This window comes from Balaenoptera ricei, chromosome 1 (assembly GCF_028023285.1).
Source record: "Balaenoptera ricei isolate mBalRic1 chromosome 1, mBalRic1.hap2, whole genome shotgun sequence".
In the NCBI taxonomy this organism is placed as follows: domain Eukaryota; kingdom Metazoa; phylum Chordata; class Mammalia; order Artiodactyla; family Balaenopteridae; genus Balaenoptera; species Balaenoptera ricei.
Genome location: NC_082639.1, coordinates 138,348,366 through 138,362,557, shown reverse-complemented (window position 1 = coordinate 138,362,557; position 14,192 = coordinate 138,348,366). Strand labels below are relative to the sequence as shown.

At 42.2% G+C, this 14,192-nt stretch overlaps 1 protein-coding gene across 4 annotated transcripts in view; it reads right to left on the bottom strand.

Moving 5' to 3' along the window:
• Nucleotides 1-14,192, bottom strand: part of PAPPA2 (pappalysin 2) — a 309,250-nt gene that overhangs the window by 70,454 nt on the left and 224,604 nt on the right. For 3 of the 4 annotated variants that reach the window (XM_059937054.1, XM_059937065.1, XM_059937084.1), the window contains 3 exons: nt 11,737-11,908; nt 7,949-8,126; nt 6,563-6,776 (listed from right to left, as the gene is read on the bottom strand). The exons of the other annotated variant lie outside the window; for it this stretch is intronic. In XM_059937054.1, coding sequence (XP_059793037.1) covers nt 6,563-6,776; nt 7,949-8,126; nt 11,737-11,908 — 564 coding nt within the window. The remainder of the gene's footprint in view (nt 1-6,562; nt 6,777-7,948; nt 8,127-11,736; nt 11,909-14,192) is intronic. 4 annotated transcript variants of the gene reach the window in all.

Below are 14,192 nucleotides of genomic sequence, written 5' to 3'. Positions count from 1 at the left end.
TCAGTTGAATAAATGAAATTAAAACTGTCTCTGGAGAATGACCATTCCTTCTATGTTGCTGAGACAATTGCTAGAAGAAAAATAGACATAATATTTTTAAGGGTTCCTTCCACTCTAAAGCACTTGAAATCGAAATTTCCATACCCTCATAAGAAAACAAAAAGAACACCCTCTTTCCTGCACAACTTTTAGCATCAAATTTAACATTAAAATCCTATCATGAATTTTCTTATAGTTCAGTCTTTTCATCCATTTAGAAACTATTTATTGAGTACCTACCAATAAATGTAGAAGCCACGGGGCACATGATGCTAAACAAACATCCATGGTCTATTGGACAGGTAATCGAACCATTTCTACTCAGTGAGATAAATGATGTTGTCAGGGAAGTTTTCTGTGCAGTGGGAAACCATGCGAGGGACACTTCCTACAGACTGGGGAGATCTGGGAGGCTTCCTAGACAAAAATCACACTTATGCTAAAAAATAGGGGAGTGGGAGTTAGCCAAGCAAAAGGCCACTGTTGGGGAGAGCTCTGGCCAGAAGGAATAGCATGTTTGAAGGCCCAGAGGCATGCTAGCCATGGTGTATATAAAGAAGTAAAAGAAGTCCAGAGCCTTAGAGCCTACAGTACAGAAGGTGTTGTGTGTTACAGTTGGAGGGAAGTGATCTCTCAGGGAAGATAGTCAGCGACGAAGCTAGGTAAGCCAGGCCCAGATAGATCATGCAAGACCTTGAAAATATTTTAAGTTTAAGCTTTTTTATTTTCTTAGATGAAATAGCAGAAAGGCCGGTCATTTAGTTTTATGCAGGGGAATACTATAACTGGATTTGAGTGTTTTGAAGATCATTGTTGCTGCAAAGTAGTGAATGTATTGAAGGGGGAAAGACTGGAGTTAGAAAGATCAGTTCAGAAGTGAAAAAGGATAGTGATCTGTCATAGAGAAATGGCAGCAGGGATGAGGAGAAATGGCCATATCTAAGAGTCAGTAAGATGATGACACTCAATGGAAGTTGATGATTGAGGGTGAAGGACATTCGAAAGTCTCAGGTTATGTGCAGGTCCCTGACCTGTCCAACCACATGGAACACAGAAGGATGTGCAGATTTGAAAGAGATTATAATAGGCTCTGTATTATATAGTAAGAGTTTGAAAGGCAGATCGGATTTCCCAAGTGGCTATATCTGTAGGCTGTTGTCCTAATGGGTCTTATGGCCCTTACAGGAAGAGACTAGATAGCAGGTGTGGTTTTAGGAATCATCAGCATGTGGAAGGTAGTCGAGGCTATGGGGTAAATGATCTTCAGCCCATACAAGTGTGCAGAGCAAGAGAGAAGAATGAGCACAGAGACACCAATATTGAAGAAATGGGCAGAGGAGAAAAACCAGAAGAGGAAATTGAGAAGAGACAGAGAAGAAGGAGGAAAATCAAGGGAGTGAGATAGAGCAGAATCAAGGAAAAAGTCTCAAGGAGGGTCTAGCCAACCATGTTGTAATGAAGAGCTAGACTCTACCTTTGATGTTTGACTCTGATGGCTTTCAAGCCCCACCATATCCCACATCTGAGCAAGCCTGTTAAGAAAGCCTGGGTGCTTCCTCTTTTGGCTTCAGCAGAAAGTTCAAACCACGCCAGGTCCTGTTCACATGCACAAACCCTCCCCCAAGCCTCACCCCCTAACCACCATACAACTCCAGACCACTCTCCCTTCCCTGGTTGCTCAAGCCATTTGAAGACCAACTTGGAATTTTCCCCTTCTCTCCCCTGAAAGCCTCATTATGTGAGTAATAAACCTTTTCATACTCTCTTGGTCAATGTGTGGCATCATTACTTTCAACATCCAAACCAGACTTGGGTGGGAGAGTCCATCCTATCTCACAGGGTGACCGCGACATAAGCCAACTATTCTCACATAACATAAGGTCCAAAAAGAGTCCCTGCATTTGACAGCAGTGGGGTCCATGGCAGGCTCAGCCTTAGTGGAGAGATGGGAATAAAACCTGAGTGTCAAAGTGTGAAGGAGGGAGAAGATGGCAAGATGGAGACAGTGAATACAAACAACTCTTTCACCAAGTTTCACTGTAAAAGGGAGGGGGAAGCTGTGGTAGCTGGAGGGGGACATGGAGTCAATAAAAGGCTCTGCTTGTTTGAATTTTAACATAGGAGAGACCTGAGCACAATTAAAGAGAAGTAACCAGGCGAGAGGAAGGAAGAGGCTTCAGATGTAGGAAAGAGGAAGGTAAAGTGATTGAGAGAAATTCTCTAGAAGGGGTACAGGATCCACAGCAAAGGTGGAGGAGTTCATAATTCATTTTATTTTACAAATTTTTTTAAATTTATAAGAATATATGATTATTATTAAAAGAATCCCAAAATAGAAGACAAAAAAATCTCCCTGAGTCACACCACTTGCCCAGAGTATTGACAGTTTGGTGGTTTTTTTCTAGTTAAAATAAATCAATAAATAAGGGTATTTTTTTTTTTTTTTAACTGAAGTATAGTTGATTTACAATGTTGGGTTAGTTTCAGGTGTATAGCACAGTGATTCAGTTATACATATACATATAATACATAAAGAATATGTATATATATATTCTTTTTCAGATTCTTTTCCCTTATAGGTTATTATGAAATATTGAGTGCAGTTCCCTGTGCTGTACAGTAGGTCCTTGATGGTCATAATTCATTTTAGACAGTGAGAAGGGAGAGAACATGTTTGGAGGTGTCAATTAGCTTGCACACCTGTGGGCAGACCTTTGCGCTTTAGGGAGTGAGATGATCTGCTGGAAGTTAGGGAAGAGGTGTTACGACTGGAGGAGAGGAGGTCTGAAATGGCCTTCAAGAACAGAGACAGTGTTTGTCTTCAAAACACAGAAGGGTCTGGACACAGGATGGAAGGGTCACGTTACTGTCTTACTGCCATCTTGGAGTGCTGGTCTCTGCTTGGTTTGCCTATTTCGAAGGATCTGTCTAGTTTTCTTTTATCACTCTCTGCCTCCACAAATTGGCTATGATCTCCTCTTTCTAGCTCACTTCATTATTTTTTTAAACTGTTTATTCATTTATCTCATTATAAAGTCTAGAAAACTTAGCAAATATAAACAAGCAGAAAAAGAAAAGTTATATTCCCTATAAACCTACTACCTAGAGATTATGGCTATTAATACTATAATCACTTCTAGCTTCTGAAGAAGAATGATAAAAACATACCTTTAATATGGAAAATAAGGATTGTGTCATTTATAATAATTATGTTCTGCTTTTATCCACTTATTGTATTGTGAATGTTCTCTCGTGTCTTTAATATTCTTCTAAACATCTTTAATGGTGACAGGATATTTCATGATATGCCCGTATAATTGTATGGCTGTACTATATAATGGGCATTCATTTTGTTTTATTGAATTTTTTGTTACTCTCCTTCTCAATTTTTCCCTCTGGAGAATCCATACAGTTTGGGTGATACTGACTCTACCCGTGACTTCAAGGCCAGAGTCCTTGACCCAGGCCAAAGCCATTGCATTTCCCTGTCTTCAGGAACTAGAGTCAGTGTGAGCAGTGTCGCCTTCAGATCCTGGGAAGAAGGGGCAAGGGATCCAGGGGCCAGGAGAAAGGGCCTACCTGTAGCCCATGTCCTCTCCTACGCTCCACTGTAAGGAGAGATAATGTCCATGAAAGAGGGAGCATGGAGGCTGTGTGCTCCTGAGGCCAGAGCCTAGGTCTTACTGATATCTTCACTCCTAACCCCGAAGCTGGCATAGAGCACCCACGGGAAGAAGTGCCAACTGCAGCTGTGTCCTCCCTGCATCCGCAAGTGCAATGGGACAAAGCTTAAACAGGTTGGATAGAAGAGAAAAGTCAGATGCAGCATTTATCTCTTTTCTCTTGAAACAATATTCAACAGACTTGAGAAGAAGCAGGAAGGCAATGTACTTGGCTGACATTTTGGTAGTTGTTTCCTTCTTTTAAAAAGAAATGAACAAAAAGTAATTTCTAGCATATGTATTGAACTTCATAGTTTATAAAATGCTTTCAGTACATTACCTGCTTTGGGCCTCAAAACAATACTCTTGGGTAAAAATCATTACTACTCCTCACATCAAGGAGGCAAAAACCGAGACACGTGGATGTGAAATACATTGTTCAGGGTCATGCAAAGAACAAGCGGCAAATTTGACCATCTAGGAGGTTTTTCCACTACTCAGAGAACTGCAGAAGACTAGCATGTGCCCACTCTGTCTGGGTTAATCTCCCTGTTAACTTCTCTCAACTTCTTCTCTCCCTGCCTGCTTGTCCTAGAAAGAATTTTAGGGCTCCATCTGTACAACTCTGGGTTCCAAGCAAGGAACAAGGCTGACATAGTTCGTTGGGTAAACACAAGAAGCAAGCGACAGTGATTTACTCCTGACTTGCAAACTTCTGATTACCAGTCCACTGCTGGCTATGTAAACAGGTGTAAACTAAGATTAAAACCAGTTTATGCAGTGCAGTAAATAATTTAATCTCTCCTCAGCATGGTGCTTGTGAATGTAAATGTTTAAGCCCAAACCGATGCTGATGCTGTGATGCAAGCTTCCAGTTTCTCAACCAGAAAAGAAAGCTGTGCCAGCAAATGGCCCTTGTGGGCCCCTGCTGGGGCAGGGAAGCCGGTGCAGTCAGATATGCAGATGCAGCAGAAAGCCCATCGTCATGGAGGAAGCCTCACTGTTCCCAAGGCAAAGCTCAGCCATGGGCCCAGGGGAGCTAGGAATAATGCCTCCACCCCGAATTCCTCCTGGTCCCGAGACTTTTCTCTCTCCCTCTAGTCTTCATTGCATTGTTCTGCAGACACCTGAGTTGGCTCAGGCGTGTGAAAAGGGAGGCAAGAAGAGAAGAAAAAAGCAAGAAAACAGCAGCCTTCAGGCTGGTTGTAACGCCATTCTCACTGGAAGATGACCTGGGTACTCACTACCCGTCAATGCATGCTGACGCAAATTGATCTAGACCCTATGACCATCACATGCAAATGTGTTTTCAGCTGTCAAAAACTGTTGACTATACCTGCTAGAGTCACTGAACCAGAATGCTTCTTCCTATGAATTTTTCATCAGTATTTATTCATGTCCTAATTAGCCAGGATCTTGCCTCGGGCTGAGATCTTGAGGAGGGGACTTCCCTCTCCCCCTCGCAAATATGATCTTGGGCTTTCTTGGGAGTGAAAGGCTCTGGGCAAAGCCGGACTCAATCCATCCCATGTTGAGATGGCTGGATGTTGACTAGAGAAGGGCAAATTGGAGCCAGAGAGTAAGCTTTCTGTTTTTTCTTTTGCTCCCTTAGAGAATTCTAGCTTACAATCAAAGTTGGTATCTCCTGGAATCACTGATAATGCCATGGCTGGGATTATGTCAGTTCAAAAAAAAAAGTCTTTAAAAAAATGCCTACTATGATCAGATTTTGAACTAAATACTGGGTAAGAAATAAATCTGATTTTCTCCTTTACTGCCATAATTTATGGTAGGAAAATAATAGTTACTATTTACTGAGTACAAGGAGTTTCTTCTTCTGAAAGCTTTTTGCTTGTTTTGTTTGTTCGGAAAATGTTTCTTTTTCTGAAACCATTTATTGAGCACTTAGCACAAACCAGGCACTGGGCTGAATATGTATTATCTTGTTTAATCCTCAATTGAGCACTCTGGTGAGGGCATTATCCCCAGTTTACAAAGATGAGACCCAAAGAGTTAAGTAACTTGCCTGAGGTTACTCAGCTAATAAAATGGGGAACAACTGGGATCTGAACCCCAGCGTGACTTTCTTTAAAACCCTTCCTCTTAAATGATGCAGTAAGCTTCTGTTCTTTCTGATCCACCATGCGTTCAGAAGAAAGGCTCTCTTGGTTTCCGGGTCTAGGAGTGTATACACACAAAGTCCAGGAAGAAGAAAGCAGAGAGACTATAATTACAATATTAATAGCTAATATGTATTGAGTTTTATGCTTTAAAAATAAATTTACTGACTCATGTTTTATACATACTGATTTATTTAGCTCCTACATTATTATTATTATTATTATCATCCTCATTTTACAGATGAGGAAGACTGAGGCAGAGAAAGAAGACTTCCCAGCATCACATAACCAATAAATACCTGCGCTGGGCACCATCCCGGACAGGTTCTCCCATAGCCACAACCATAAGCCTCCACCTGTCCTGATGAGGATGCTCTAGGACAGAACTGGATTCGGGTGATGTGTGTACCGCTTAAGAAGCTCATAACACTTACTTTCAAGGAAAATAAGAATTCGGGCAGAGATTCTTTTAAAAAACACCTAGATGAGACTGTGGAATCTCCTATGAGAAAGAATATCTTTACAGAAAAGCATACTTGGCCAGCCTGCCTGTCATGACTGGGGAACACACCTGTGCAGGTGAAGAGAGATTATATAGAAAAACAAACACAGCAAACAATGGACAACCCAGAAGGTCTTAATATTATTTCCAAAACAATGGTCTAGGACTTGCAAATGAAGGAACAGGAGCAAGGTACAAGGGTAGAGAGAACTGCAAAGACCAGGAACAATCCAACTTACTTCCTGACTTTATTCTCCGCACTTCCCATCACGTAGTAGCCCGGTTTGCATTTGTATCTGCAGATGGAGCCCACATCATGGTTGCCCTGGAGGCAGTGAGGCAGGAGCAAGTTGGCGTTCGGGATAACAGGGGGAACATCACACTCCAACTTGCAGTAGGCTTCAGGGAGAGACCAGAGCCCATCTTCAAGACAGGTCAGCCACGGGCTCAGTCCTGACTCCAAGAAAGAGAAGCACAAGATGCTCAGAACAGAGAGTCCAGAAATAAAACACTAGCAGAGAGAGCGAAGACCTGTCAACATACCGGCATTCTTGGAAAGTCACGTTATTCTTTGTGGAGCAGCTTCTCTAAAACCTCAGGTCAAATGTTTATCCTATATCTTTGTGCCCACAGAGCATCTACTGTGCTCTCTTATACAGCACCGAGGTCAGAAAGCTCTTTCATGACCTGAATGAAACGAGGGCTACCAACCAAATCATTACCTCACTTCCTCACTACAAATAATAAAAATAGAGTAGTGACAGTATTGTGGAAAGCATTATAATAATACTAGATGACACTTTTATAGTGCTCATTATATGCCAGGCACCGCTCTAAGCATTTTACATGTATTCACTTGTGTAAACTTCAAACCTCAAACAACCCTATGAAATAGATACCATCATTATCCCCTATTTTGCAGCTGAGGAAATTGAGTTTAGGTAACTTGCCCAAGCTAGTAAGAAGAGAGGCAGGGTTTGTACTCAGGCAGTTTGGATGCAAAGTTCTGCACTTCAACACCATACCATATGCCTCAAGGTCATTCATGGTTTCTCCAAGTGCAATCCATGGACACCCCACGGTAGCATCACCAACCCACCTCAGACCTACTAAGTCAGAATCTGTCAGCATGAGGCTCAGGAAGTTGCATTTGTAACAAGCCTGCTCAAACATTGTTAGGCACACCTAAGTCCAGGAGGTAAAGAGCAAGATGTGGGGTCTTCATCTCTTCCTAGCAGTACAGCTCATATAACTATGCTCTCATTTCTAAAACAGAACTAAAAGCACCTAACTCATAGGATGGTTGTAAATATTAAATTTAAAAATGTGACTGATAAAGGGTATCTGGATTATGAATACTATTAGAAAACTGTTAGTTGGCTTGACTCCAGAGGACATAAAGTCAAATAAAAATGGGAAAGTCTAAGTTTCTTTCGTTAATGAGATCTTGAGTCAGGGCATTCTGGGACAAGGAATGGTATTGCCCTTTGGGACTTTGCTTGTGTTATCAGAAGAGGGTGATACAGCAGAGCCAAATGGGAAGGGCACTGGGGTGAAGAAAAGATCCCCAAAGAGAGAGAACCTGAAGAGGACTTGCATACAGCTCCTGATTGGCCAGACAATACCTTGAAGCTTGGCTGGTGGGACACAGGAGATGGAGCAGCGTTTCAGAAAGTTTGTTCCCTCTGAGCAGGAGAAGTTTGCATAGTTCACCAAAGACTGGTCGGGGACACCACAGTCAAGGGGCATGCAGCTCACAGCCCGGTCCCAGTGCCCAGAGGAACATGTGAGCAGAATTTCCTTCTAGAAACAGAAAATTTTCTGCTGTCAAGGTGACATAAAAAGGCTTATCAAAACAGTTTCCAGGCTTTGAAAGAGTCCTGATGATTATTATGTGCAAACGTTCACAACAGGCAAAATTAGTTTGTCTTTCTCCCTCTTTATGCCTTATTGTCTTAGTGTACTATCTCACACTATCCAGGTATGTTGCTAATGAAAGGCAAATGTTAGTGTAAGGGAATCTTTAAATGAAGACACTCCTCCAGGCCAACTCTTGGCTATCCTCCACGTGCTTCTCCAGATCACTCTCTACCCTTCTCCACCTTGCCCTGGGATGCTGGCTCCTGTAGATTTCATGCCTCTGACTTGTGTTTGGTTTAGCACCCAGGGCAATGCTGGCAGGAGACGGGAGAGGGAGAGAGGCAAGGGAGGTCAGGGTGCTGATTCTTGCTACTCCTTCCCTAGGGGTTGCTGTAGGTTGGCTGCACCCTTTGGCAGCGATCTCCACACACCTCCTGCGCTCTCTTCCCAGGGGTTCTGCTAAGTGCTCCCTATAGTCAACTCTTCAGGCCTACAGGGGATATCACCCCTTCACCCTGGGATTCTGCACCATCTCCTTGTAATTTCCTATATCCTGCCCCCACCTTTAGAAGTGGTCCCTTTACTGAAGTCCCTCAAATTGCCCACCTTTGAGTGTGTCATCTGTTTCCTGCTGGGACCTTTACGGATAAGCCAACAGATAGTGCTACTAAACATAATTGTCTCCTCTGAGAATGGTGCCTAGGCTTTAAGAACAGCTGAGACTTAATGCATATGAGGCATCTTCCAAACTTTGTAGTTAAATTTGAGAGATTCCAGCTGTTTCCCTGGGCCTGCGGTTTCTGTAGGGGAGCCCTAGAATTCATCACCATGAAATAAACGAGGAGACATTTTTTGAACACCTAGAAGGGCCAGATTCTTTACTAGGTTTGGATAAACAAGACCCTCAAGGAGCTAATAATCTACCAGCCGAGCAAATCATAGGTTGGAGCAGTGTATCAGAAAACAATTGAAGGGGGAAAAAGGGAAAGAAGGAGAAAGAGAGAGAGGAAGGGAGGAAAGAAAGTAAAAAAGGAAAATGCAGGAGATATATTTTTGTTATATCCTACTTCCTTCTGTAATGATTTGAGAGAATATAATACAAAGAATGCAAATGATAAAATGAAAGAAGTAGAAAACATGGACCAAGGAGAAAGAAAATATAAATTGCTGTTAAAAAAAAAATACAGCGATATAATATATGCATGCTTGTTTTATGGTGGTGAGATAGCACTACAGGGGCTGGAGGAGGGATTGCCCATACTTGGGTAGGAGGGAGAGGGTTTGGGGGGAGGTTCACAGGGTAGGTAACTCAGCAACTGGCCTTTGAAAGATGAGCGAGACTTCCCAGCAGCAGAGGGGAAGCAGGGAGAAGAAAGTATTCAGAGTGAGGGGAACAGGCTGAGCAGGCACTCAGAGACCTGGATGCTCATGGCTTGTTTGGGAGAGAGCACAGCCGTCATTCTAGCCAATGGGTTACCAAAAGTCAAAGGGAGAGTGGAGAGATTCTGCGGCTCAGCCAGCCATCCCACCAGGAGACCACAGTGGCACCGAAGCCAAAGGTAAAATGACTGGTGAAAGCACCTGTCACCCCTGACACCCACTCTTGGCTGGCTGCTCCTCCCTGCTTTCCAGTGTTTCCCTGTTGCCTGCCAGAAGAGCCCAATTCAAAGCCAGACACATTTTTCTGTTTAGTTTAAGTTATTGTGTCAACAAAAAGCAAATATCCCCACTGTCTTGTGATCACGAGCCAGGATCGTATAATCTGTTTAGTGGGGCCAGCCTTGGGTGACAGGAGTGGTCAGCTGGAAAGCTGTGTTTGCTGACTCCACCATTTGTTTGGCAAAAGGTGAGCTCCCACCTTCCTTCTCCCAACTCTGTCCCTGCCACACTGATCACAGCCTGGAAGACTGGCTCAAACCACAATGATCACTTAAAGAATGTCTCTCAAACTCTGCATATATTGCCTGGTTTTTCTCCTGGCTTCATTAGGTATTAACCATTTTGTCTTGAATTTGTTCCTAATTTTAATGAATTGCAAACACCATCTTTTCTTCTCTCCCCTTCTTTACCTATATCACACAAATGTATTTAGTTCCTACTTTGTTTTTGTTCTTTTTCCTTCTTTCCATCTCTTTTCTAGTGTGAGTTAAGCTGAGTCAAGGGCAGGTGATAAGAGTTCTGCCTTTCTCACCAAAGCATCATAGACCAAGGAGTTGGTGCTTCAAGGTATGTTAAACCTGTCTCTCTCTATGCAGAACCTAAACCACCTGAAACCAAAGATTGTCTTTAAATTCTGACCATGTCTAAGCAAGTGAAATTCTTCCACAGATCCACAACCTGCTAAGCAGTCAACTGGTACAAGATGAAAACAATTCCAATCTTCCAAACCACTGATACCTGACTAACCAATCGTGATTCCACTCTTCCCTCATCATAACTCATCTTTCTCATCTTCTTCTCAAGCATCATTACCTTTTGCCTAATGCATCCTGTCTCTATCTCATATTGTGCTCATGTTTTCTAATGGTTGATTTCAATTTTCAAGTTCCTCTGTAGAGTATTGAAAGCTCTCTAAAGGAAAAATGGAAAATAAAATTCTTAGTTGAGAATACATTATCACGCTCATCGTAATGGCAGCTTTGCAGAGAGCTAGGTGCCTACCATTTTGCTAGAAGCTGATAAATTATGTCTAGTCAGTCATCAAAATAACCCAGTGACTGAATTGGGCGATTGGGATTGACATGTATACGCTGATGTGTATAAAATTGATGACTGATTAAAAAAAAAAAAATAACCCAGTGACATAAATCCTCCTGATTTAATTATTTTACAAATGTGGAAACAAACTGAAAGTGGTTAGTTTCTTTTGTGTGTTTGTCGTTACCTAAATTACACACCTACTAAACAGTGGAGTCAAAATTTCATTCCAGGTCTGTCTCTCAAACCACACTCTTCATTAATATATTCTACTACCTTCAGATCACCTTGAAATCTTCAAGTGGTGCATGGTAGCTTGTAGAAATTTGGAAAATTCAGTTAAAGCTAGAATCATGATATAATCCCCACCTCAGTAACAGGAGGAAGAAAATCAGATGCTTTCCTCCAGTCTTCTTGTAAGGAGGGCTGTCGGGGGCGGGGAAGGGGGGTGGTGCGGGGCAGTCAGCCAATGAACCACAAACAAGCTGATTGCAAACCACCTTGCCTGCAAATTGTGGACAGGTCTAAACTGCAGCATTCCCATTTTGAAGCCAAAAGTGGGGGTCATAATTTCTGATAGGAAGATAGAAAAGCAAGGGAGAAGGATGGAATAAGTGTTCCTATCTACTGCCCACCTGGAGAGAAACTGACACCCTAGTTAATGGAAACTGCACCTGTTCTTATATATACCTTGCATTTCTATAAAGCCATGCTTCTCCTTGCTTGTTAGATTCCTCATTTTTCCTTTCAGATGATTTAAAAACACGTGCCTTTCCCCCATCCAGCCAGGGGGAGGAACATGCCTACTGTCCCTCCCCAGGGGCTTGGTCCTGATAACCACGGGTTTCCAACTCACCTGCATGGGCCTGAGGTACTGCCCACTGCTGGCTTGAAGGGCAAACCCCCTTTGACAGGTGATAGAGCACTTCATGTGACCTGGGCCACCAGAGGTACAGTTCACCACTTCCGCGTGATCTAGCAGCAATGGCACACAGCTGCCCTGCTCCCCACAGGGCCGATGGACACAGCTGGAGATGACAGAAACAGAAGTATCTTAAACTGACTCAGAACTGATAGGCAGCAGCAAAGGCTTTGCATCTCCCTCTGGGAAGTGCCTCTAAACCAAAGAGAACATTGTTTCTCCAAAACCTACATTAAATTCATTACTTCCTTCTATGTGACCTGGAACCATGCAACATAAAATGAACAAGAACAATATCATCTACGAAATGATTATGAACTGGCTTTCTATGGCTCTTCCAGGAGGACAAAATGATGGTGGAACAGGTGGGGAGCGTGTCTCAAGAGCTCTGGATGGCATCAGAAATGAATAGATCAGAGGAGAATCCTTGAAATATTTCATAACCAGTACTCTGGGCCCCAAACAATCAGAACAGACACAGGACAAAGGTCAGGAGTGAATCCTGGAGGCTCCTGGTTGTGTCAGGCATTAAACTTTCTGTTATTCGATCACAGGTTTGTCGCAGGGAGCCCTGTAGGAAGGGCCTGGTTGTTTGAGATGGCAGAAAAAGCAACATTTATTTACTGATTGGCATGGAAATATTTTTGACCACTGAATATCAGCACCGGCTAATCAGAAATTGAGCCCATGGCAGAAAGAAGAAACTCACACATATCAGATCCCTGCCACATGCCTGATGTGGTTCTAGATGCTTCCAGGACATTATCTCAGCAGAGGAGAACTGCCTTCCAGATCTCAAGGGCTAGTCAACTGGGAACAGGAGGGATAGTTAACTCCCCAGGGTTTGGGGAGACTCTGCTGGGACCATAACAGCAGCAAGGTTGGAACAGAGATGGACCTAGAGATTGTCATACTGAGTGATGTAAGTCAGACAGAGAAAGACAAGTATCATATGATATCGCTTATATGTGGAATCTAAAAAAAGAGTACAAATGAACTTACCTACAAAACAGAAATAGAGTTACAGATGTAGAAAACAAATTAATGGTTACCAGTGGGTAAGGTGGGGAAGGGATAAATTGGGAGATTAGGATTGACATATACACACCACTATATATAAAATAGATAACTAGCAAGGACCTACTGTATAGCAAAGGGAACTCTACTCAGTGCTCTATAATGGACTATATGGGAAAAGAATCTAAAAAAGAGTGGATATATATATATATGTATAACTGATTCACTTTGCAGTACACCTGAAACCAACACAACATTGTAAATCAACTATACCAAAAAAAGAGTGGAGGGGCATGCAACAGAGCCAAAAGAGGGTTACCCTCTTATCAAGGCAGAACAACAGAGATTAGAATTTAGAGCAACTGCCCCCAGGCTGTGTGAATTTGAATCCTGGATTCACCATTTACTACTACCTGTATGATTTGGTTATTTATTCCCCAGTATTTCAGCTCCTTCCCCCATGAGATGGTGATAATAATGGTGCATATCCCACAGGGTTGTTATTGTTCCTGGGTTAATTCTCTCTACTGCTCCACTGCAAATGGCCCAAGTCCCACCTTCAGTGGCCTGTTTTTTATGAACCAGCCACATGTTTTAGTTTTCCCACTTCTGTACTTTTGCTCAATTTGTTGTGCTTTCTAAAAGGCTTTCCTTCTCCAAGAAGCCCCTCCAGATATCTTCCTCCCTCGAACCTCCCAGGGAAATTTAAAAAATAACTCTTCTAACACTTCTTTTACTCTATCTTGTAGTATAGTCATGTATGCATTTGATTGTTCTTCAGTTAATTTATCCATCCTCTGATCCACAAGGCAATTAGTATCTGTCTCCTAAATGCTGTTGAATCTCCCGACTAGATTATGATATTCTTGAAGACAAACTGACTCCTACCCACTTTTGTATTCACCATACACCTCATTGTAGGAGTTACAAGTGTCTGCTGAATTAAATTTGTTCATATCATAGACATCAAAGTAAGTCAATGGCTATCAAAATGGTAAATTTGTTAAATTTTATAGTGATAGGTGGGGATATGAAATACAAAAATATCATTATCAAACAATGATGGAGGATGGGAGGGAGATGCAAGAGGGAGGAGATATGGGGATATATGTATATGTATAGCTGATTCACTTTGTTATAAAGCAGAAACTAACACACCATTGTAAAGCAATTATACCCCAATAAAGATGTTAAAAAGAAAAAAAAATGTTCCAACCATCTTGCCCTACTTATTCATTCATTCATTCATTCATAAACGTTTACTGAGCACTTAGCATTGGCAAGGCATCGGTCTTAGTACTGGGGATAAAATAAGTATGCCCTTAAAGAACTCATAGTCTAGTGGTATAGAACAACAAGATATTTTCTTATAT